Consider the following 22,425-nt stretch of genomic DNA (forward strand, 5'->3'; position numbering starts at 1 on the left):
AACACAGCTCACTACAGCTCCTGGGGTAAAGGTAGGAGGGTGGAGGGACCTGGATCCCCTCCTTGATTTGGAGCTGGGGGCACAGCTGCTTTGGTGGTTCCACGATGGCTTGGCTGAGTTTGATTCCCTCTCTCTTCTGGGGTTGGGGAATAGACATAAACTTGACTTTCCCCGTTAAGGGTGGCTGACTACCTAGAAAGGAAAGGAAGCGGCTGAAAGTCACTGCCTTCACCACCCCAACCCTCATTTGAAGGGAGGGTGGCATAGGGTCACCAGTCAGAACTTCCCTGCTCCTACTCTCATGTTCCAAAATGAAACGACCTCAAGCTGCACTCGGAGGCGGCTGACTAACTAGTCCTACCGACCCCCTATTCTTGTCCTAGGAGAGAACCTCTGGGATCTCCTGACCTGGTTCGGGGAGGAGGATTCGCTCCCCATCACGGTGCCTCGATCCCGGGTCCCCAGATCCCCTCCCTTCTCTGACCGCCGCCCCCGGCGGTTGGCGCGGGCGGTGCAGCATGCGGCAAAGCTCTTTGCATAAATTATGCTCATGACGCAGCAGCTAAAAAAATCCAAGTAGCAGAAGGAGGGAAAAAAGGGGGGGGGAGGGAAAAGGGGGGGCCGTTACAAAGGGGGAAAGAAGAAAAATATATACCTGACCGCCCCCCCCTTCCCCTTCCCGCTTCCCTGCCGTCCCCCTCCTCCCAGCGCAGCCCACAGAGCCCCCTTCGGCTCTGCCCAGCCCCGGCTTGGGGGCCCGGGGGCGGCGGCGGGTCCCGACCGGCTCCCGGGCCGAGCTGAGCCCAGCCAAGCCGCACTGGCTTCTTTGTCTGCGGGCGGCGGCCGCCCTGGCCCCGGCCCGGGTCCCCTGGCCCGGGCTGTGAGATGAATCTCTAATCGGTGGCCGCCGGGCACCCGGGGCGAAGGCGGCTCGGGCTCCGGTAAGTAGCGGGGTCCGGGGCGGGGAGGGGTTTGCACGGAGGGGGAGGGGGCCGGGCAGGGGAGGTTTCGGGTTTGGTTAATATGCAATGCCCGTAATTAGCATAATTTATATATTTATGATAAAGAGAGAAAAAGCCGCGGGGCCGGGGCGGCGGGATGGCGGGCCAGGGCTGCGGGGAGCTCCGGGAGTGGGACGGCGCGCAGCTGCCCACCTGGGGCCGCAGACCCCGGGCCGCGCCCTCGGCCGCCGGCGGGCAGACTCGGACCCAGCGGGGAGGGGCGGCCGCCAGGTGGACCCGGTGGGAAACCTGGCCCTGGCCGCTCCGGGTTTCTGTCCCCGAAGCCCTGGTCGGGAATGAACCACCGATTCCGCCCCACAGGAGAACCCGGGTGCCTGGGTTCCTGGTTACTAGGGCCAGCTGAGGCGGCCAGGGCGATCTGTCACAATTCACCCGCACGAACCTACGAGAGAACTTGTGGGACTCGGGGCTAGAGACCTGGGTGTTGCTGGAAGGTGGGGATGTGGTAGGAGGGTCACCATCGAGCACAGCATGAGCACTTCATAAATATTTAATCACAATATTATTATTAATAATAGTCATAATAATGGGCCCAATATGTGCTCCCTAGGCATTCGCATCTGACAAGGCCAAGGGAGCTCTACGTGCTTTCTAACCGCCACTTTAAACATTGAGATTACACTCTGGACTGTGATTGTAAACCTAAAACATTCACAGAATAACCTGGAAAGGGGGAAATAAAAAGGGGTCAAGAAGCTTTCCTGGGCCAAAGACAACCGGCTCTTTGCAGAGATTTTATCCTCATCTGCTCCTCCCAATACCTTGTTCCCAAAGTAGAAGGCTGGTCTTCAGTTGCTCACACACATTTATCCCTCCTCCACTTATCTCGGTAATTTAAAGCAGCCAATATTGACTGGCCTAGGCCTTCTGAGGAAAAATTCCACCTATTTCATTTTGATTGAAGTCCTGGTGCTCAAGATGATGCTTCTGTGACCTGGAACTTCTTTGCATATCTGCTGTAGAACTTCGCTCATTCTTCCATTGGTTCAACAAAATATTCACCAAGGGCCGTACTAAGGTCAATTTAGATAAAGCTTCTTCTGCGTAGTTTTTCCTTCTGGGATGACCAGTAGATCGTAAACATTAAAACAAGATAATACTGGAGAAAGAGACAGAGGGTTGGGGGAAGCTATTCTCTTTTCTTCCTGGGGGTACTGCCTGGCAATTAAGAAAATAGGATTGGGGATGTACTTTAGTGTTAAAGCATATAGCATGTGCAAAGCCCTGAGTTCAATCCCCAGCACAACCAAAACCCAAACAAAACAAATTATCTATCTATATCTGTCCCCCCATGTGTGTGTGTATATATGTATGTATATATTATATATATATGTGTGTGTGTGTATGTGTGTGTGTGTGTAAGAAAGTGAGCCAAAAAAATATTGCTTTTCCAAGGATGCTCTGTTTTAAGAAAAAATCTGGGATAAGATAATAAGATTTAATCACAATAAAATTATAATTGCGGGCGAGGGGGGGTTGTAGCTCAGTGGTAAAGTGCTTGCCTAGCACATATGAGATATTGGGTTCAATCCTTAGCACCACGTAAAAATAAATAAAGTTAAATGTCCATCTACAACTAAAAAAAATTATTAAAAAATTATAATAGGGCTGGGGATGTGGCTCAAGCAGTAGCGTGCTCGATCCTCAGCACCACATACAAATAAAATAAAGATGTTGTGTCCACCAAAAATTAAATATATATATATATATATATAAATTCTCTCTCTCTCTTTAAAAAAATTATAATAGTTGTAATAGGGATGTGGCTTAGTGATGAAGCATATGCTTAGCATTGCAAGGATCTGAGTTTAACCATCACCCCCAGTACCATAAATAAAAATAATTAACTAATTATAATTGTAATCTTTTTCATTTTTTATGATGCTTTACAATTTAAAACATTTTTTTTTTCAGTACTGGAGTCTGAACCCAGGACCTTGATCATTCTAAGTAAGCACTCTACCACTGAGCTGCATCACCAGCTTTTTTTATTCTTTGAAACAGAGTATTGATAAGTTGTTGAATCTGGCCTTGAACCTGTGATCCTCCTGCCTCAGTCTCATGAGTGGCTGGAATTATAGGTATATAGTCACTGTGCCTGGCTTAAAACATTTTTATAGTCTTGTGGGTGGGCAAGTGACAGGAGGGTCACCATTGAGCAGAGCATGAACACTTCATAAACATTAATGATAATATTATTTTGGGGGCCAGAATAGTCCCCATAAGAATTCCTCCTGTTTCCTGATAGGAAGCTTTTTGTGTTTTTGGAAGGATAGAGATCTGAAGCAGGTGGACTTGGCCTGAAAGTTTGAATCTGCTATTCCCTTGATCAAGTCACCTGGCCTCTCTCTACTTCCATTTCCCTACAGATAAAAGTGAGGGTCATGTTATGTGCACCATGCTAAGTATTTTACTTACATGATTCTATATTATTGTGTAAGGCTATTTAGTTGCCATTTTAAAGATAAGGAAATTAAGATTCTGAGAGGTTAAATAAGTTGCTCAAAAATCACACAACTGACTGCCGGGTGCAGTGGGGCACCCCTGTAATCCCAGCAACCAGGGTGACTGAGGCAGAAGGATCCCAAGTTTAAGGCCAGTCTCAGCAACTTAATGAGACTCTGTCTTAAATTAAAAAATAAAAAAGGTTTTATAAATAAAAAGTTGTAAAAAAATAAAAGGGTTGTAGCTCAGTGGTAGAATTTCCTTGGGTTTAACCCACAGTGCAAAAAGCAAACAAAAAAACCACACAACTCTTTTATGGCAAGGCTAATATTCGAACCTAGGTTTGCTTGGAAGCCCATTCCCTTATCTCTCTTTCTTTATTTTTTATTTTTTTAAATTATTTTTTAGTTATAGGTGGACATGATATCTTTATTTTTTTATGTGGTGCTGAGAATCAAACCCAGTGCCTCACGCACACCAGACGAGCGCTTTACCTCTGAGCCACAATCCCAGCCCCTCTCTTTCTTTATTTTTGTTATATATATATTTTAGTTGTAGTTGGACATAATACCTTTATTTTATTTATTTATTTTTATGTGGTGTTGAGGATCGAACCTAGTGCCTCACACGTGCTAGGCGAGTACTTTATGGCTGAGCCACAACCCCAGCCCCTCTTTCTTTATTTTTAAAAAATATTTTTAGTTGTAGATGGACACAATATTTTTATTTTATTCATTTATTTTTCTGTAGTGCTGAGAATCAAACCCAGTGCCTCACATGTGGTAGGCAAGCACTCTATGACCCCAGTCCCCCCTTATCTTTCTTTGATCTTTAGCCTTCTCATCTGTAAAATGGAAGTAGTATTAGTATATTAGTCAGCTTTCTGTCACTGTGATAAAATACCTGAGATAAATCAAGTTAAAGGAGGAAAGGTTTATTTGGCTCATGATTTCAGATGTTTCAGTCCATGGTCAGCTGGCTTCACTGCTTTTAGGCCTGTGGCAAGGCAGATGATCACGGTGGGGAAGATGTGGTGGAACAAAGCTGCTCACCTCTTGGCAGCTAGTAAAGAGAAGGTGGGAGAGGGAAGAGGCCAGGGACAAAATATGCCCATTAAGGAAAGACCCTCAGTGACCTAATTCCTTCAACTTGGCCCTGCCTCCTAAAGTTTCCACACTAGTACCCAGTGGTCTGTTAAGCTATGACTCCATCAATGGGTTAACTTATGGGTGAGATGAGAGCCCTTGTCACCAACCACCTTCCAAAGACTGCTCCTCTGGACATTCCTAGAGACCAAGCCTTCAACATATGAGCTTTGGGGGGACATTTCAGATTCAGACTATAGCCACTAGTTAATGCATTGTTCTTGGTGTTTTGTACAATAATTCCAAAGTAAGCCCTCTTATTAGGATCTTTTCAGTGAGAAAACAGAGAGGTAATCTATCTACCCCCAGACAGTCATACAGTTGGTCAAGCTATGGTATTCTCTATGTAACCATTAAGCTCTGTGGCCTCATGGGGCTGGTGTCAAATTATAATAATAATAGGTAACACTTATTGTACTTTTTTTTTTTTTGGTGCCAGGGATTAAACCCAGGAATGCTTAACTACTGAGCTACATCCCCATCCCTTTTTTTTTTTTAAGATGGACACAACACAATGCCTTTATTTTTTATTTGCTGAGGATCGAACCCAGGTCCTGCCTGTGCTAGGCCAGCCACAATCTCAGCCCCTCATCCCTTTTTAAAACTTTTTTTAAAATTTTGAGACAGAGTCTTGCTAAGTTGCTGAGGCCAGCTTTGAACTTGAGATCCTCCTGCCTCAGCCTTCTGAGCTGCTAGGATTACAGGTGTACACCACCATGCCTGGCTTTATTGGACTTTTACACAATTTATTACAAATATGGTAACTGAGGCATAGAACATGGGCCCTTGCCCAAGTTCTCACAATTAAGAAATAGTGAAACTGAGAGGCAAACCAAAGTTCTTAACTATTACACTAAGTTGAAAAACATAATTGAGATAAGGTATGCAAATTAATTATACTATCTTCCACTTCTGATCACTTAGTATATGTCAGGCATTCATATACAATGTGTTGATTATTCGTTCTTTACAATAGCCCTAGGAAATAGGTGCTATTATTATTTCCATTTTGTAAATGGAGAAACTGAGGCACAGAAATTAAATCATTTGTCCAAAGTTCTCTACCTCGTAAACATCAAAACTGAGATGTCTCTGGACCATGCTCTTAATGCTATGTATTAAAGGCCTGGGTTTCATAAATTATCATGACTTTTGTTCCTCAGGAATGGGAGGAATGGGGGAATGAGGATGTAGCTCAGTGACAGAGTGTCCCAAAGTTCAATCCCCAGTACTGCAAAAATAATAAGCAAGTAAGTTCCCAGACTGTGTGAGAACACCCAGGGAAGCAGTGAAGAGTGAATTGGCTGTACCATTCTCTGCAGCCCCAGCTACCTCTATGTCCCAATCTCCTGCCCTCTTCTGGCAGCCAGTCTGAGTGTCAGCTCTGCAAGAAGTAAGCAGGTGTGAATTTAAATGTAAAAGTGGTTTAGCACTAATGTCAAAAAACAACCTAACCAGAGAGCATTATAATGTTAAAATTCTGAAAGATGAATTTACAACAAATGTGACTTTCTTTCAATTGAATACAGATAAAACTAAATTCAGCTTACCCAGGCTTTCTTTGGACTCTGGTAACTTCACACAGAGTATTCTCTACCCTAAAAAATGAGTATATAATGGGAAGATATTTAACACATTGCAAACTTTGACCATACTGAGTGTTAAGGGGCTGATTTAAAAAAACAGAAATGGGTCCGAGTTAAAAGGCTGAATCTAGCTGAGCACAGTGACACCTGTAATACCAGCTACCGGGGAGGCCCATGCAGGAGGTTTGCAAATTCAAGGTCAGCCTGGGCAACCTCATAAGACCCTATCTCTCTCTCTCTCTCTCTCTTTTTTTTTTTTTTTTGGTGTGTGTATGTGTTTCTGGGGATTGAACCTAGAGCCTTGTGCATGGGAGGCAAGCACTCTATCAACTGAGCTATATCCCCAGCCCTACTGTCTCAATTAAAAAAAAAAATGAAATAAACAATGAAAAGGGCTGGGAAGTAGTTCCCTGGGTCAGTCCCCAGTACCACACACACAAAGTCTGGGGCTGGGGTTGTGGCTTAGTGGTAGAGTGCTTGCCTAGCATGCATGAGGCACTGGGTTCGATCTTCAGCACCACAAAAATGTAAAATAAAGATATTGTGCCCACCTAAAATTAAAAAATAAATATAAAAAAAATCTAAATCCCACACAAGTTTCACTTTCCTACAAAGGACAAGATTTTTCTTATATCAAGATTCATGTCTGAAATACATACCTTTATGAGAATAAGGATCACACAAAACTACATTGTATGTACCTCCTGTGGATCCTCCACTGACTTCTCTTCATCCACCAGGATACTTAGAAATGCTGTATTATACTTACCTTTTTATTTCCTTGTCTTCCCTATTGGACTGTAGACTTCTTGACAAAGGTGGGAAATGTATTTTTTCCTCCCACTATACCCAACATAGTAGCCATGGAAATATGTGTTGACCAGGACAAGACATTTCAGGATTTCTTCTACTAGAATCTCATACTGTTCTAGGAAGTTCTGACTTGTTTGGGATTTCTCAATGCTCCTCCTGGGTGTCTGGGAATATTACCTGAAGTCCAGAACAGTTCCAAAGGAGAATGACAAGTAGAACCAGCTCTTCCTCTCCATTGAAACTCCTAGATGGCCTTGGACCTTTCTGGGTTCTTAGGTTGTGGACAAATGCCTCAGCACCCACAGTTCATTCTGTTCTGAGATTGCTTGGATTTTAGACTCTAGCACAGAAAAGCAAAGGATACATGAATTACATAGGTGTCTTTTTAATTTTTTTAGTTATACATGGATACAATATCTTTATTGTTATGTGGTGCTGAGTATCGAACCCAGTGCCTCACAGGTGCGAGGCAAGTGCTCTGCCACTGAGCCACAACCCCAGCCCCTACATAGGTATCTTGATTCAGGTGTTTTTCAAACTTGAGTCATTGTAGAGAGAAGGCAAAGGAGAAGGTTCTGGATGGACTCTGATTCCCTCCCCAGCTTTAACCAGATCAGTTCTGCTTTGATCTGTTTATATATAGGGTTCCATTGCTGGGGTGGGGAAAGGAGCTCCTTCTCTTAAACATGACAGCTGATTCTTTTTCCTCCCTGTCTATCAGGCTGTAGACAATGAATGGCATCCGGGGCTCAAAGGGGATTCTCCAAATGTGCTATTTTCACATTACTGGGGAAATGGTCTGAAAGCAAACAAGATAACCGCCTAATCAGTGAAACCAAGTCACAGCCTGAAGCTTGAGAAAATGTGGAAAGTGATGAGGGGTTAGAGCAGGTCCAGAGTAAAGTGCACAAATAAGCAAGCAAGGGAATCCATGGCACATAGCTCAGAGTTAAAATGCTGAGTGCCTACTCATTAGAGAGACATTTATATCACATATGTGACTCTGATAGGAGACTAAGATAGAAGGGAGGCCTAAAGTCTGGAACAAGGGGAGTCTTTTGCCTCTGCTGTATGCAGATTTCTGTTGGACTGAAGTCTGATTAGTGGGTTAGGATGAGCCTAGGTATGGCCAGCAGCTGACTCAGGCCTACTGTCCTGAACACAAAGGACTAGACACCGAGGACCCAGGTTCTCAAAACTCATAGAATCTCAAAGGTGAATCACCAAGCCTTAGTTTTTCTTATATCAGATTAAATGATGTGAGCATTCAGTAGGGAGTTTGATATGAGTCTAAAGTTCTTGGATGAAATCTAAGATAGAGATTTTGATTTGGTAGTTGTCAAACGGATTGAGATTACCTAGAGAGGGACCGAAGGGTTGATTGACTGTACCCTTCAGCTCAGCTCTCATAACACAGTCACAAAGTGAATACCAGCCTATGCTTAACCACTCCTTATGAATGGCCTCGGCCACTATAAGATTCTGAGCAAGCTTTTACTTCTCTGAGCAGATGTCTCAAAGACTGGCTACTGCTGCCTTCCTCATGATGGCCTTCTTTGGAAATGGAAATTTCTTCTTCCTTTGGAATGTATATTGTCAAACTATAATAGACCTAAATTCACCTTGCACACCTTTTCTTTCAATTTTATCTCTGCCTTTTAATTGAATTTGCAAATGACTTACTGATTACTTCTACATGAACAACTTTCATTGGCTCATCTCAGTTTTCATTCAGCAGTGGTAGTAAATTGCCAAGTCCCTAGAAAATTTCATGGAAGACTCCCATGTACAAAATATGGTGGGAGGACATCACCCAGGAATGAGGCTAATATCCCAGGAAGGTAGGCAGATGCTCACTAGTTCTTCCAGAAAATTCTTCTGTCTCTCCTGCATCCCCTGTCCTGCCTGGAAAGGGAAAGCTTTTTTCTTTTTTGAAATGGACAGCTATCTTGAATTGCTTATCTTTCCCTTGACTCCCACTCTAACAATGTTTAGGAAGGAAGAGGAGGGATGAAACCTCAAGGTTCGCCTTGCCTGGTTTACCAGGAGGCATTTTGTCAAGGGGGAAAGATGCTAAAACCCCAGCAATAGATGCATATTCAAAAGAATTGAAAACAGACATTTAAACAAATTATGCACAAATATTTATAGACACACTGTGCACAATAACCAAAAGATAGAAATAACCCAAATATCCATCAAATCTAGTGAATGGATAAACAAAATGTAGGCTGGGTGGTGCATACCTGGGATCCCAGCAACTCGGGAGGTTGAGGAAGGAAGATCACAAGTTCAAGGCTAGCCTCAGCAACATAGTGAGGTGAAGCCCTAAAGCAACTAAGCAAGACCTTGTCTCAAAATAAAAACTAAAAAGGACTAGGTATGTTGCTCAGTGATAAAGTGCCCCTGGGTTAAATCCCCAATATCTCAAAAAAAAAAAAAAGTAGTAGATCTGGGGCTGGGGATATAGCTCAGTTTGTAGAGTCTTTGCTTAGGCTTTGGTTCAATCCCCAGCATCACACACACACACACACACACACACACACACACAAAGTAGTAGATCCATATAACAGAATATTATTCAGCCATGAAAAGAAATGAAGTCCTCATATGTGCTACTATATGGATAAACCTTGAAAACATATGCTAAGTAAAATGTCATATATTGTATTATTCCATTTATATGAAATATCCAAAATAGACAAATTCATATATAGAGAGAAAGCAGATTGTTACCTCCTGGGAGGTGGTAGTCGGGGGGGAAGTGTTAACTGGCAGAATTTCCTTTTGGTTGATGAAAATGTTCTAGAACTGGTAAGTTCTAGTTGGTAACAGTTGCACAACATTATGAATGTACTAAATTCCACTAAATCATGCACTTAAAGATAATTAAAAAGGGGACTAGGAATGTTGCTCAGTGGTAAAGTGCTTGCCTAGCTATGCCCAAGGCTCTGAGTTGGAGTCTCAGCAGTGAAAAATTAAATAAAATAATTAAATTGTTAAAATGGTGAATTTTATGTTACGTGACTTTGTCTTAGTCTGTTTGGGCTGCTATGACAAAATATCATAAATCAGATAATTTAGATACAACAGAAGTTTATTCCTTACAACCCTGGAGGCTGGGAAGTCTAAGATTAAGGTGTCAGTGTCTGGTGAGGACGTGCGTCCTCCCAGTTCCTTCTTGCTATGTTTTCATGTAATCATATATGCTCTGTGGTCTCTTTTAAAAGGCTCTAAATCTATTCATGAAACCTCATCACCTACCAAAGACCCCACCTCTTAATATCATGACTTTGGGAAGTAGGATTTCAACATGAATTTGGAGGGGACAGAAACATCCAGACCATAGCAGAATTTTACCCCAAATTTCAAACAGGGTGAGAGATGCGGGTATGGCTCAGGCAGAACACTTGCCTAATATGCACAAGCCCTGGCTTCTATTCTTAGCACTGTAAAACAAAACAAAACAAACAAAAACAGAAGAAAAGAAAAAAAATGGGGGTGATATGAGAAAGAGAAAAAGGAAGGGAAAAGTAAAGAATTCAGAATACCTTCCTGAGTTTCGTTTCCTCACTGTAATGTGGTGATACTAATGTCACCACTTCCACTCCTCACCCAGAGTGGGCATGAGTAATAATACATCAGTTAGTACAGTGAGTATTACATAAAGTACATAGCCCACAGTAGCCTACAGTAGGCTTTCAACTCAATTTTAATGCCCTCATGTCTATATAAACGTCTAAACATAAATCTATTTACCTCTTTTATTTACTTTTTATTTTCTTTCTTTTCTTTTTTTTTTTTGCATCACTAGAAATTGAACCTAAGGGCACTCTACCACAGTGTTACATCACCACTCTTTTTATCTTTTTATTTTACTTTGAGACAGGGTCTCACTAAGTTGCCCAGTTTGGCCTTGAATTTACCATTCTCCTGCCCCAGCCTCTGGAGTAGCTGGGTGTACAGGTGTGCACCACTGTACCTGGTTATTTATTTTATTTCTTTCAACTCTGTGGTTTGTGGCTCCAGCCAGACATGGGTTTGCCCACTCCTTATTGGATTTGGCAGGCTGTTCCACCATCTGAGATGTTCTATCTCCTATATGCCGGCAGGCCACTGTGGTCCTTAGGCTACTGCCACAAACTCACCTGAGAGCAAAATCTGGGATTCACCCTCTGAATCAGACTCTGAGAGTTGTTGGAGGGAAAGGTTCTGGGATATGCATTTTTAGTAAATGCTCCAGGTGGTGATATTAAAGGTGCATATTAAAGTTTGAGACCACTTTGCTAATTTATGTCTTTACCATCTTTTCCAGGAAGTTCACCCAGATTTCTCCTCTGAGTAATTCTCTGATAACCAGAGTGCTCCTCATCTTTGTCTAAGGGTCTGATTAACTGTCATATTTGTTTTGGGTTCTTCTGGGTGTGCTGTCTCCCACTGGATCAGGGAACTCCCAGGGAGAAATGCCTGGTCCTCCCTTTTCTCTTGTCATTCTAAGCACAGATGTTCCTGGTTCCTCCTGAGTGTAGGTTCTCCTGGGATTCTGTAGGAAGTGAGACTCTTAGAATCCTGCTTCCTTACTTCTCCAGATACTTGGGAGAACCTAACTTTTCTGTCTTCCTATCATTCTATTTCTGACTTTTCTAGATGGTCTGGAAATTATATTGCTGTATCATATCAGCCTTTGCTTTTCCAATCCCATCTTACCCAGGATGCACTAGGTGTGGGCCAGCCCCCACCCCACCCTGACAACTGACCATGGATCCTGGAGCCGGGTCCGAGTCCTCTCTGACTGTCAATGAGCAGGTATCTTCTGGGATAAGAAGGGATGGGGTGGTAAGGGCAATGGACAAAAGGGTGTGGGTAGGGGAGGAAGGCTCCACAGCACCCCTCTTTGTTTCCTACCAAAGTTCATGGTTATTTCATCACAGGGAGTTGCCAACTAGGACTTCTCAGATTCTGAGTTGGGGGATTTAGCTGTGACTTTTAAAATTGGAATTAAAATGCACAAATACATATAATTTAAACAAGGAAAGGTTTGGACACCAAGTAATTTACTTTTAATTTTTTCTAATTTTAAAAAAATTTCTGCAATGACTGTTTAGTTCTTGTGTCATTTTTTAAAAGGTGAAAAAAAATGAATGTCTTAAAATGTAAGTGCAGTGAAGCCCCTCATAGATCGAGTTTGAGTCAGTAAAAGGGAATGCTTTGGGGGATTTATTTCACTTTTATTTTCCTGTTGGGAAAGTATCATTTTGTCACTTTTTACAGAAGTTTCTGGCTAGATTCAGTTTTCAGGCTTCAGAAGCATGTGTGGCAGTGGTTTGTGGCCCAGGCCAAGTGCACGGGAGGACTGACACAAAGCACTTTAATGTACAGATTTTGTCTCTGATTCTTGAAGGGCCCAAGTGGCAGTACTTCAGTGCTTGAAACAGGGCATTTGAGCAGAAGACCACCAAGTGTTCTAAGGTGACTCAGGGTCTGCCTGCATCATACACATGGAGGATCACCCTTGTACTCTGAGCATGCCCACTGCTGGGTAGCATGATAGAAACCACAGGCTGTTAAGATACCCAGCTCCACTGGAGCCATAGCTGGCCTGGGTGAGGAAGATCAGAACATCTTTAGGATTCCTCACCCTTCTTTCAGAAAGTTAACTTGCGGGGGAATCCTGGTCATTTACTCCAGAGTTTTGGAAATAAAGGCATTGTGAGCTTAAAAGCTACTCAGCATAGGGAGCATTTATTTTCCATCCCTTTATCTTTGGGGAACTTCCAGACAGATTCAAGAGAATCAAAGATGGATTTGTTTCCCGGTCCAACTTAAGTCATGTATACTGTGTTAGGATCCCTCATAGCCACACTACCATGTCCTAGCAGCCAAGAGGACATCCTTGCAAGTTTGTGGGATAGGCCATTTCCTATTCCCTGAACTGAGCCCAAGAGGGGGAGCAAATAGAACTATCTCTCAAGTGGTAAAGTTCTGGGACTTTTCCCAACTGTGTCAGACTCTTCTCCCTGACACTAGGACCTGTCTTCTTCTAGCAGCTCTTTCCATGGAATAGGAGAGTAGTAGCCTGCCCCAGAATCTGGTGTTCTCACAGAGCACACTGTTTGCTGCTTGGGAGGCCTACATCTGAAGTACCCTCTCTCTCCTCCAGCCATACCAGGGGCTATGCTGACTCCTCCTCTTAGCGGTGTTCCTTGTCGTCTGCCTACAGGTCATCGTGATGTCAAGCCACGAGACCATCCGAGTGCTAGAAGTTGGAGTGGATGCCCAGATCCCTGCTGAAGATGAGGGCAAAGGACTGGAGAGTGTGGCTGCTGACAGCTCTCAGCGTGGAGGCCCTGCCGAAGCCAGTAACCCAGGACCAGACAACCCAGACCCCTCTGCAGAGGCTGGTATGAGACCATTGCTCCAATCTGGTATCACTACCTCTGAGTCCATTGTGATTCTCTGGGGAGCCAGCATGTGTCCCAGAGGCCCAGGTGGCATTAGGATTTTGTCTTCCCATCCGCTGGGCAGCCTGTGACCACAATCCACTTTTAGTCAGCATGTAGGGCTACTCTGCATTTCCTTTTTCCTGGAGCTTTAGTTCCTCTTACAGCCACTTCTAGGCCTAAATTGGGAATGATGGGAGGTGATTGGCATGTTTCAGCTTAGTTTGAATCAACCTCAGAGAGCTCCTAGGTCCAAACCAAATGGTCAGACCCAATGCAAAAAGAACTGGGCCTTCAATATCCTTCTGGCCTTTCTAACCCTGTCCTTTTTGTGGTAGAACTGAGATGTCCCAGGAACTGAGAATGGGAGGGCATCCTACTTTCCTCAAAGAAGGAGACTAGGTAGAACTCCTGAAAAATCCCTGCTCCTTCCTCTGCAGTTTTATAGGTGCTGCCCCTCTGCAAAGCCAACCTTACAGAGTAAGCTGCATTCACCTGCAAGACAGCTGTGAGAGAAACAGGGCTGCCCTGGGTGGCCCTGGTGCTGCTTTCCAGCCTTGAGGGACCTTTTATTGACTTTCCTCCTCAACACCTTGCAGAGTGGTCTTCTTTTGCAGGAAGCCTTAGGCCTCCTTTACCAGTTCCCTCAGAACACCTTGATTCATTTCCTCTGGCCTTCTACTGTTCTTCACCCCTTCCCTAGACTGGAGATTCGGACAGGGGGAGGGGATAAGGGGAGGAGCCAAAAAAGAGCAAATTAGAACTAACAAACTTCAGAGAAATAACAGCTTCTTAACAAGAAAATGGCATAACTTCACCATCCTTGATCTACTTGCAAATCAGTATGCAGGTTCTTGGAACCCTAGTGACCTCAGTATCTTAATTCTCCTTTTGAATATAGGAATGACAAGGGATTCCACCTACTTTTTTTTAAGGTGCAATTCCCTGGAGAATGGGCAGGACAGACAAGGACTCTTATCTCACTTGTTCCTCTCAGCAGAGCCACTGTGGAGATGGGGCTCCTTTTCAGAAAACCCTGAGGAGGTTTCTTGTCTTCCATAACTCATTTTCTGGCGCCTAATTCTGCTTCTTTTCCAAAACTGCTCTGAAAAATGGATTCTAAATCAATTATTTACACTTCAGCATGAGTGCTTATGTAGTGTGCATCTTCTTCCAGAGGTCTGTATATTTAAGCCTTTCACCAAAGTTTTCCTTTCAGTGAAAGGATTTTAGTCATTGTCAGGGCGCAAGCGTGTGTGTGTGTGTGTGTGTGTGTGTGTGTGTGTGTGTACACATATAATACCTTTATTTTATTTATTTATTTTTATGTGGTGCTGAGGATTAAACCAGTGCCTCACACATACTAGGCAAGAGCTCTACCACTGAGCCACAACCCTGGTCCCATAGTCAGGGTAGTTTGATGGTACTACCTAATAAGCTGCCAGCTTAGATTGATGGGACCTTTCTTGGTATGCAATACTAAGAAGGGGTCTCTCATATTAAAACAAAACAAAGTAATAGAGGATCTTTTCAGGATTAAAAATAATCTAGTAATTTGTGTCTCTCTTGTGTCCAGTCCTTGCCACACACATATTTTTGTATGTGCGGCCACCGAGAGTAGACATGGAGTATAACACTCTGCACCATATTATTTCATATGCCCATTTCTATTAGTGACATAGATTCATACACCTACTTCATGTGAAATTGTTTGTCTTTTTATTTTCATTAACAGTTCTGCCTTGAACATCTTTACTATTGTTTCTTTAATTATTTTTCCCCTTCCCAGCTACTGAGAATTCATTTCTCAGAGCAGGTTTGAAAAGGAACAGAATTAGGTATCAGGAAGGATGGCAACCTGGGCAATTTAGCAAGACGCTGTCTCAAATTTTTTAAAAATAATAATAATAATTTTTTAATTAAAAAATGTCTTCTTTGGAGGCTGGGGTTGTGGCTCAGTGGTACAGTGCTCACCTGGCATGCACAAGGCACTGGGTTCAATCTTCAGCACCACGTAAGTATGAAATAAAGATATTGTGTCTACCTAAAACTAAAAAAAAATAAATAAATATTTAAAAATTGTCTTCTTTGTGGTATAGTCCACTAAAAATCCTGTCAAAGAGAAATTAAATATTGACATAGAAGGAAGTCATCATATGGAAAAATTTTTAAATTTGCTATCATTGAGAAGAAAAGTAGTTGACTTTGAAGTATCACAGATGCTGGTGGCACATGCCTGTAATCACAGCAACTCAGAAGGCTGAGGCAGGAGAATGGCAAGTCCAAGGTCAGCTTCAATGACTTAGAAAGACCCTGTCTCAAATAAAAAATAAGGAGTTGTGGCTGTGGCTCAGTGATAGAGAGCTTGCCTAGCATTGTGAGGTGCTGGGTTCAATCCTTAGCACCACGTACAATACATAAATAAATAAATAATGGTCCACTGACAGCTAAAAAAAAATTTAAATAAATAAAAAATATAAAAAGGCTGGGGAGCCAGGTGCAGTGGCACACACCTGTAATCCCAGCCTCTTGGGAGGCTGAGGCAGAAGGATTACAAGTTCAAAGCCAGCCTCAGCAATTTAGTGAGTCTCTAAGCAGCTTAGCAAGACCCTATCTCAAAATAAAATATAAAAAGGGCTGGGGATATGGCTCAAAGCACAATGACTTTTCTCCTCAACACCTTGCAGAGGGGTCTTCTACTGGGGTTTACTCCCCAGTACTGCCATGGTGGGTGGGCAGGGCAGACAGGGAAGGTAGCACATGACTATTAAGCAAAAAAAAAAAAAAAAAAAAAAAAAAAAATGTGCTAAAACCTAACTTAGGTGGTGCTGTGGAGAAGCAGGTACATTTTTGGTGATTCTGAGAGTTAGTTTAGTCTTTCTGTAAAGCAGTATGGAAGGAAGTGGAAAAATCCTAAATATATATAAACCCTTGGACACCAGGGTCCAAGGAAATAGGACCTAATAAAATGAATGTTTCATTTCTTTAGATGAAAAGAAAAGCCCACATATAAGGTAGGTTTTATAAGTTATGTGGCAAACATAAATCATAAAAGTCTACCTTTTTATGTTTCATTACATTTTGTCCAACAAAAAATATTTTTTTAATTTGAGATATGATCTTACTGTGTGATCCTCCTGCCTCAGCCTCCTGCTTTGCTGGAATTACAGGCATGCACCACTGCTCCTGACCCTTCCAGATTGTTGACCACATTACAGAAAACAATTTAAGGACACATCAGAGTTTCAGTGGCAAAGGGAATTTATTGCAAAGTGAAAGTACATACTCAAGGACTAAATGCAGGCATGCCCAAAGTTTGAGAGACTCACAGATATATGGGTTGTGGTTTATATTGTTCAGGAAAATTAATCCTCCTAAGCAGAGGCTGAAAATGGAAGAGATTCTCTGAATTGGGAAGACCTTTTAGGGAAAATTGCTCAGTTTTAATTAGGCAGCTAAAGGGTATGTTGAGTATATATAGTAATCAACCTTAATGAGCAAAAGGTAAAGGTAAGGTCAGGAATCATTATGGTGAGTTTGTGCAAGAAACCAGTTACAGCTGGCTCTGGAGTGTGGCCTACCTCATGGTTAAGGCAAAATGTTTTCTCTAATCAGATGCTAGCAGGATACCTGTGGTTAAGCAGGAGCAGCCCACAGGTTGCTTGCAGAGGTGCCTGCCAGCACCTAATTTCCCTGTGCCTAACTCAGGAAGAGAGTGGCTATCTTCCAGATCTGGCACAGAACTACCAGCCTCCTACTCTCACTATAAGTAGCGTTGGGGAAGCTGCCTTGTGGGCCAGGGAAGGCCAACAAATAGTTTTCAGTTATGCAGAAATACAAAATGGGGCTGAGAGTTGCCACTTCAGGTGGCACTCAAGATGTTCTACCCCAGTGACTCCCTTCACTCACATCAGGCTCACTCCATGTCCTTCTTTCTCTCAATGCCATATGAAGTGAAGTCACTTCCCGGGATCCCTCCGAACCCTGCCCCCGCTATTGCCACCTTCAGCCAAGCCCCAAGCCAGCCTCAGGCATCGCAGACCCTGACACCACTGGCTGTACAAGCTGCCCCCCAGGTAAGGGCCACCCCAGGGAGCTGGACTGAGGGCAGTGGGTAGGAATGAGGTGTGGGGTGGCCAGGGTCTGGGATCTGCATGAGGCAGGACAGAGAAAGGGTATGGGTTGAGGGAGGGAATCTCTTACTGGGACCCCTGGCCTCTCCCTTCCCCAAATCAGGCCCATTGGAAAAGATCTGCATTTGCTGGGCAGTTTCTTTGGGTCCAGAAAGAACTATAGAAATTCCATTAACTCTTTCATGCTGCAGAGTTTCTGCTTATCTTAATAATGAAATAAGTGAATAGCTTTGTCAGCTCCTTTAGCAGATGCTTGGAAGAGTTAATAGAGTGTTCAGAGTCCTCATTTAGAGACAGGGAGCAGCCCCAGCCAGTGAGAAGCTGCCTGTAGGATCCTGCAGGCAAGCATAGCCCTGGTGACCTTTGTTCCATGCACTAATCTCTGAGGCATCCAGTCAGAGGGCATCCTCTACCAGAGCCTGGGGGAAACTTGGGGGAGGCTTAAGAGACAGCAGACCCCAGAGAAGGTCTGTGCAGCCCTACCTGTCCAGTGGGCAGGGCTGGGCCCTGCCTTGATTTGGGCCACTTCTTTGCAGGCAAGATAGTATGGCTCAGGCACCCGCTCAGGTCCAGCCTCCAGCTAGGGCATGGCTCTTCCCTGCCTCCTGTGGCCTCTCCCCACTGCCCTTAAAATGTTTTGTTTGTGCTCAACTGGGTCTAAGAGACCCAGTGTTTGCGCTATCAATGTTGATTTTTTATTTTTTCTTTTCTTTTTGAAATCTTGTTTGCTTTTGCAGGTCTTGACTCAGGAAAACTTAGCCACAGTTCTGACAGGAGTTATGGTTCCAGCAGGGGCAGTTACTCAACCTCTTCTTATCCCCATCAGTATTGCAGGTCAAGTGGCTGGGCAGCAGGGGCTGGCCGTGTGGACAATTCCTACAGCAACTGTGGCTGCCCTCCCAGGACTGACTGCTGCTTCTCCCACGGGGGCACTATTCAAGCCACCTTTAGCTGGTCTGCAAGGTAACGGCAACTCTCCCCAGGACTGCACCAGGCCCCCCACCACCCTACACTACCACTCCTGCACACGTGCTTGCCATGTCGGACTCAGAACCCACGGCCCACTCAGGGCAACAGCCCTGGAGTCTGCATCAGTGTCCCAGGCTCCCAGCCACAGAGCCGCTGCACCATCTTGGAACTCTAGGCCAGGACATCATGTCAGCCCAGCAGGCCTTTCTTCCTTCAACCAACTGCCTGAGACTGCCCCTCCCCCCATGCCAGCTTCCTGAGAAGGACTGCAAGAAGATTCAACATCTGGTTCTTGAACCTACACATCTCCTGGCCCAAGGGAGGGGGGATGAGAGATGCTGGCATGTGCCAGCCCTTCAAGGATCAAAGCAGCTGCGTGCCCCCTATGCCCATTGCCCCAACCCCATGTTATTCTTGTGCCAGATCCCTTGGGATTGGAGCCACTCTGGGCCATGGCTAGGCGTTTGAGCACCTCTGTCTCTGCCTTGCTCCATAGCAGCTGCCGTGCTGAACACCGCTCTCCCGGCACCCGTACAAGCTACCCCACCAGTCCAGGCCTCTTCACCGGCCCAGCCCCGGCCACCAGCCCAGCCCCAGACACTGTTCCAGACCCAGCCGCTGCTGCAGACCACGCCTGCCATCCTACCACAGCCCACTGCTGCCACCGCTGCTGCCCCCACCCCCAAGCCAGTGGACACCACCCCACAGATCACCGTGCAGCCTGCAGGCTTCGCGTTTAGTCCAGGAATCGTAAGCTGCTGCCCTCACCCAAGGCTGACCAGGGATGGATCAAATCTTGGGCCAAGGGTAGAACTGACCCTTCCCGCAGTGGAGGACCTGCCCCTTGAATACAGCCCTTTTCCAACACATCAGCCGAGATGAGCTCCCTCTGAGGTCTTCTTGCAGCTGTCAACCTGTCCAGCTCAGGCAAAAGCATACAGCCTCTGCCAAGAGGGCTGGGCAAATTCTCCAGAACCTGAACCACTGGACCAGCCTTGGAGGGTGGGATGATGTCTAGGGATTGCGAATCTGTGAGCTGCCATGAAGTGCAGTTAGAGGCTCACTACTCTGTGCTGATGTCTATTCGGTGTGGCTCCCGACTTGGCAGTGGAGCTGTCAGATGTGACTAGGGACACATCAGCCCCTCCAGTCAGGCCCTTCTACCCTCCCAGGCCTGGCCCAAAAGATTAACCAGTTACTGTCCTGACTGTGGTCTCTGCCCTACCCTACTGCCCCCTGAAGCCCCTACATAGTACTGGATACTATTCAGCTGTGGACATGGGCCTGCAGTCCTGGCCATGTTCACAAATGCCCATCCCCATGCCCCCAGCCCTTTTCCCTCTATCAGAGTCTCTTTCTCACCCCTTGGCCTCTGAGCAGGACTCTTCCTCCACCCACAGATCAGTGCTGCTTCCCTCGGGGGACAGACCCAGATCCTGGGCTCCCTCACTACAACTCCGGTCATTACCAACGCCATTCCCAGCATGCCAGGGATCAGCAGTCAGATCCTCACCAATGCTCAGGGACAGGCAAGTGGTCAAAGCCAAGTCTGGGGGGTGGGGGCTATGGAGAAGCTGGCCAGGAGTGGGCCAGGAATTGGGCTAACAGTCATAGAAACTCAAATAGGGTGTCAAATTGCTGTTCATAGCTCCCTATGGTGGCTCTCTGATGATGCTGAGGCCAGGCAGGGGTAGTACTAACCTGTCCTACAGGTGCTCATTCTAGTTGGGGGGTTTCATTTAAAGAGCACCTACTTTGTGGCTACGCTTTGGGCTAGGTGCTTTCTTATACATTTTCTCATTTTGGGTACAAATCTATTAGGTAGAGATTTTTATTCCCATTTGGTGGGAAAGAAGACTGAAGTTGAGATAAACTAAGCCACACAACTGAAATGTTGCAGAGCCAGGATTGGCATCCAGGTCCCTGATTCATAAACAGACCTATTGCTGTCATGCTGCAGCTCTGGATAGAATAAAGAAAGGAGCCCCTCTAGTGTGAATCCTTTACTTTGATGATGAGGAAACGGAGGCCAGAGAGGTTAAGTGATTTGTCCAAATTAGCATCTTCATCTACCAGTGTGGGGATCTGGGTTGGGGAGGAGCTGGGCACTGCCCTCATGCCTGGGGTCCCTGCCTTATTTCCTCCCAGGTTATTGGAACACTTCCATGGGTGGTGAACTCAGCTAGTGTGGCAGCCCCAGCACCAGCCCAAAGCCTGCAAGTCCAGGCCGTGACCCCCCAACTGTTGTTGAATGCTCAGGGCCAGGTGATTGCGACCCTGGCCAGCAGCCCCCTGCCTCCGCCTGTGACGGTCCGGAAGCCAAGCACGCCTGAGTCCCCTGCTAAGAGTGAGGTACTAGGGTTGGGGGTATGGGTGGGGTGACAGGCAATACTGTCTCCATGGGCTGCTTACCTCCAGGTTGTGACTCCTGAAAAAGAGCACCCACCGAAAGTGAAGGGAGAGCCCTGAGTAGAAGGACTACATGAGTTCACCCCAACCCTACCCAGGACATAGCATCCTTTGGTCCCCTACCCAATCATACCAAAACATGTGTCTGTGCCCTCAGAAGTCAATATCATTCTAAGAAGGAAGGTGGAGGGTGGGTCTGAAATGTGTGGGGTGGTCAAACTGCTGGAAAAGATCCAGGAGGTTCGTTCTGTACCCCCTCCTCCTTCACCTCTCCACTCTGCTCCTTGATTTTGATTATTCATTTCATTGTTCATTTCAGAAGCATTTTTTGAGTGTCTAATATATCCTAAGTACTGAATATACAAAGATGACTGAGATGCCCTTGCTGGCCTTAGGTAGCTCAGCATTAAAAATAACTACAAATCAATATCATAAACCCAGTACAGTGGCACACACCCATAATCCCATCAGTTCAGGAGGCTGAGGCAGGAGGATCCCAAGTTTGAGGCCAGTCTTTGTAACTTAGTGAGACCCTGTTTCAAAATAAAAAGGGCTGGGGATGTAGCCCAGTATAGTTAGTGCCCAGTACCAAAAATGAGGAAAAAAACATTTTTTAAAGTCAACATTATAGAACAATACATTAGATATATTATATCCTCAAACAAGGATATATCCAATGTAATGGGATTATGTGGATAATTTCGTATCTATACAGATTTATTAATTATTAGGTTGTTAAGTCATCATATATTACTTATTAATTTCTTCTTTTTGTTGTTGTTGTAGTAGATGGACACAATATTTTATTTTATTTATTTTTATGTGGTGCTAAGGATCGAACCCAGTGCCTCACATGTGCTAGGCAAGCTCTCTACCCCTGCCTACACTCCCAGCCCCTAATTTATTCTTTTTTCAAATAAATTTTTTTCATTGTCAATGGACATTTATTTGTTTATTTTTAAGTGGTGCTGAGAATAGAACCCAGTGCCTCACACATACTAAGCAAGTGCTCTACAACTGAGCTACAACCCCAGTCCCCTAATTTATTCTTTTTCAAAAAACATTTTTAGTTTATTTTATCTATTTATTTATTGAACCCAGTGCCTCACATGTGCTCTACCACTGTGCCTCAGCTCCTGTGCCCTAATTTATTTTTAAAATATTTTTTTCCATTCAAAATACTGTCACATTGGAAGAAAATGAAATGAAATGAAGGGAGGAAAAAGTCAACATGATAAAGACTATGATAGAGGCGTGAATAAAGCAATTTGAGACACCAGAGAAGGGAGTTCTGACAGGAGAGGGAGTCAGGCAAGTCAACCTAGAGAAGGAGCTTTGAACTAATATGAAAGGATGAGTTGGCTGTGAGGGTGTTCTGTATCTGGGGAACTACAGGGAGTATCCTGTGCTAGAGCAGCAATTCTCGAACTCATGCATCAGAATTACCTGAAGGGCTTGTGGGA

General features: G+C 44.7%; 1 protein-coding gene across 2 annotated transcripts in view; it reads left to right on the plus strand.

Moving 5' to 3' along the window:
• The first annotated feature begins 613 nt into the window (after window positions 1-613).
• Pou6f1 (POU class 6 homeobox 1) overlaps window positions 614-22,425 on the plus strand; it is a 29,027-nt gene continuing 7,215 nt past the window's right edge. The window contains exons 1-8 of one of the 2 annotated variants that reach the window (XM_026398745.2): window positions 614-941; window positions 11,723-11,817; window positions 13,232-13,412; window positions 17,406-17,527; window positions 18,322-18,547; window positions 19,050-19,303; window positions 19,954-20,082; window positions 20,702-20,905. In XM_026398745.2, coding sequence (XP_026254530.2) covers window positions 11,770-11,817; window positions 13,232-13,412; window positions 17,406-17,527; window positions 18,322-18,547; window positions 19,050-19,303; window positions 19,954-20,082; window positions 20,702-20,905 — 1,164 coding nt within the window. In that variant the 5' untranslated portion in view covers window positions 614-941; window positions 11,723-11,769. The remainder of the gene's footprint in view (window positions 942-11,722; window positions 11,818-13,231; window positions 13,413-17,405; window positions 17,528-18,321; window positions 18,548-19,049; window positions 19,304-19,953; window positions 20,083-20,701; window positions 20,906-22,425) is intronic. The other variant, XM_077798314.1, reaches the window with a different exon arrangement.

Source organism: Urocitellus parryii, chromosome 5, assembly GCF_045843805.1.
Source record: "Urocitellus parryii isolate mUroPar1 chromosome 5, mUroPar1.hap1, whole genome shotgun sequence".
NCBI lineage: Eukaryota > Metazoa > Chordata > Mammalia > Rodentia > Sciuridae > Urocitellus > Urocitellus parryii.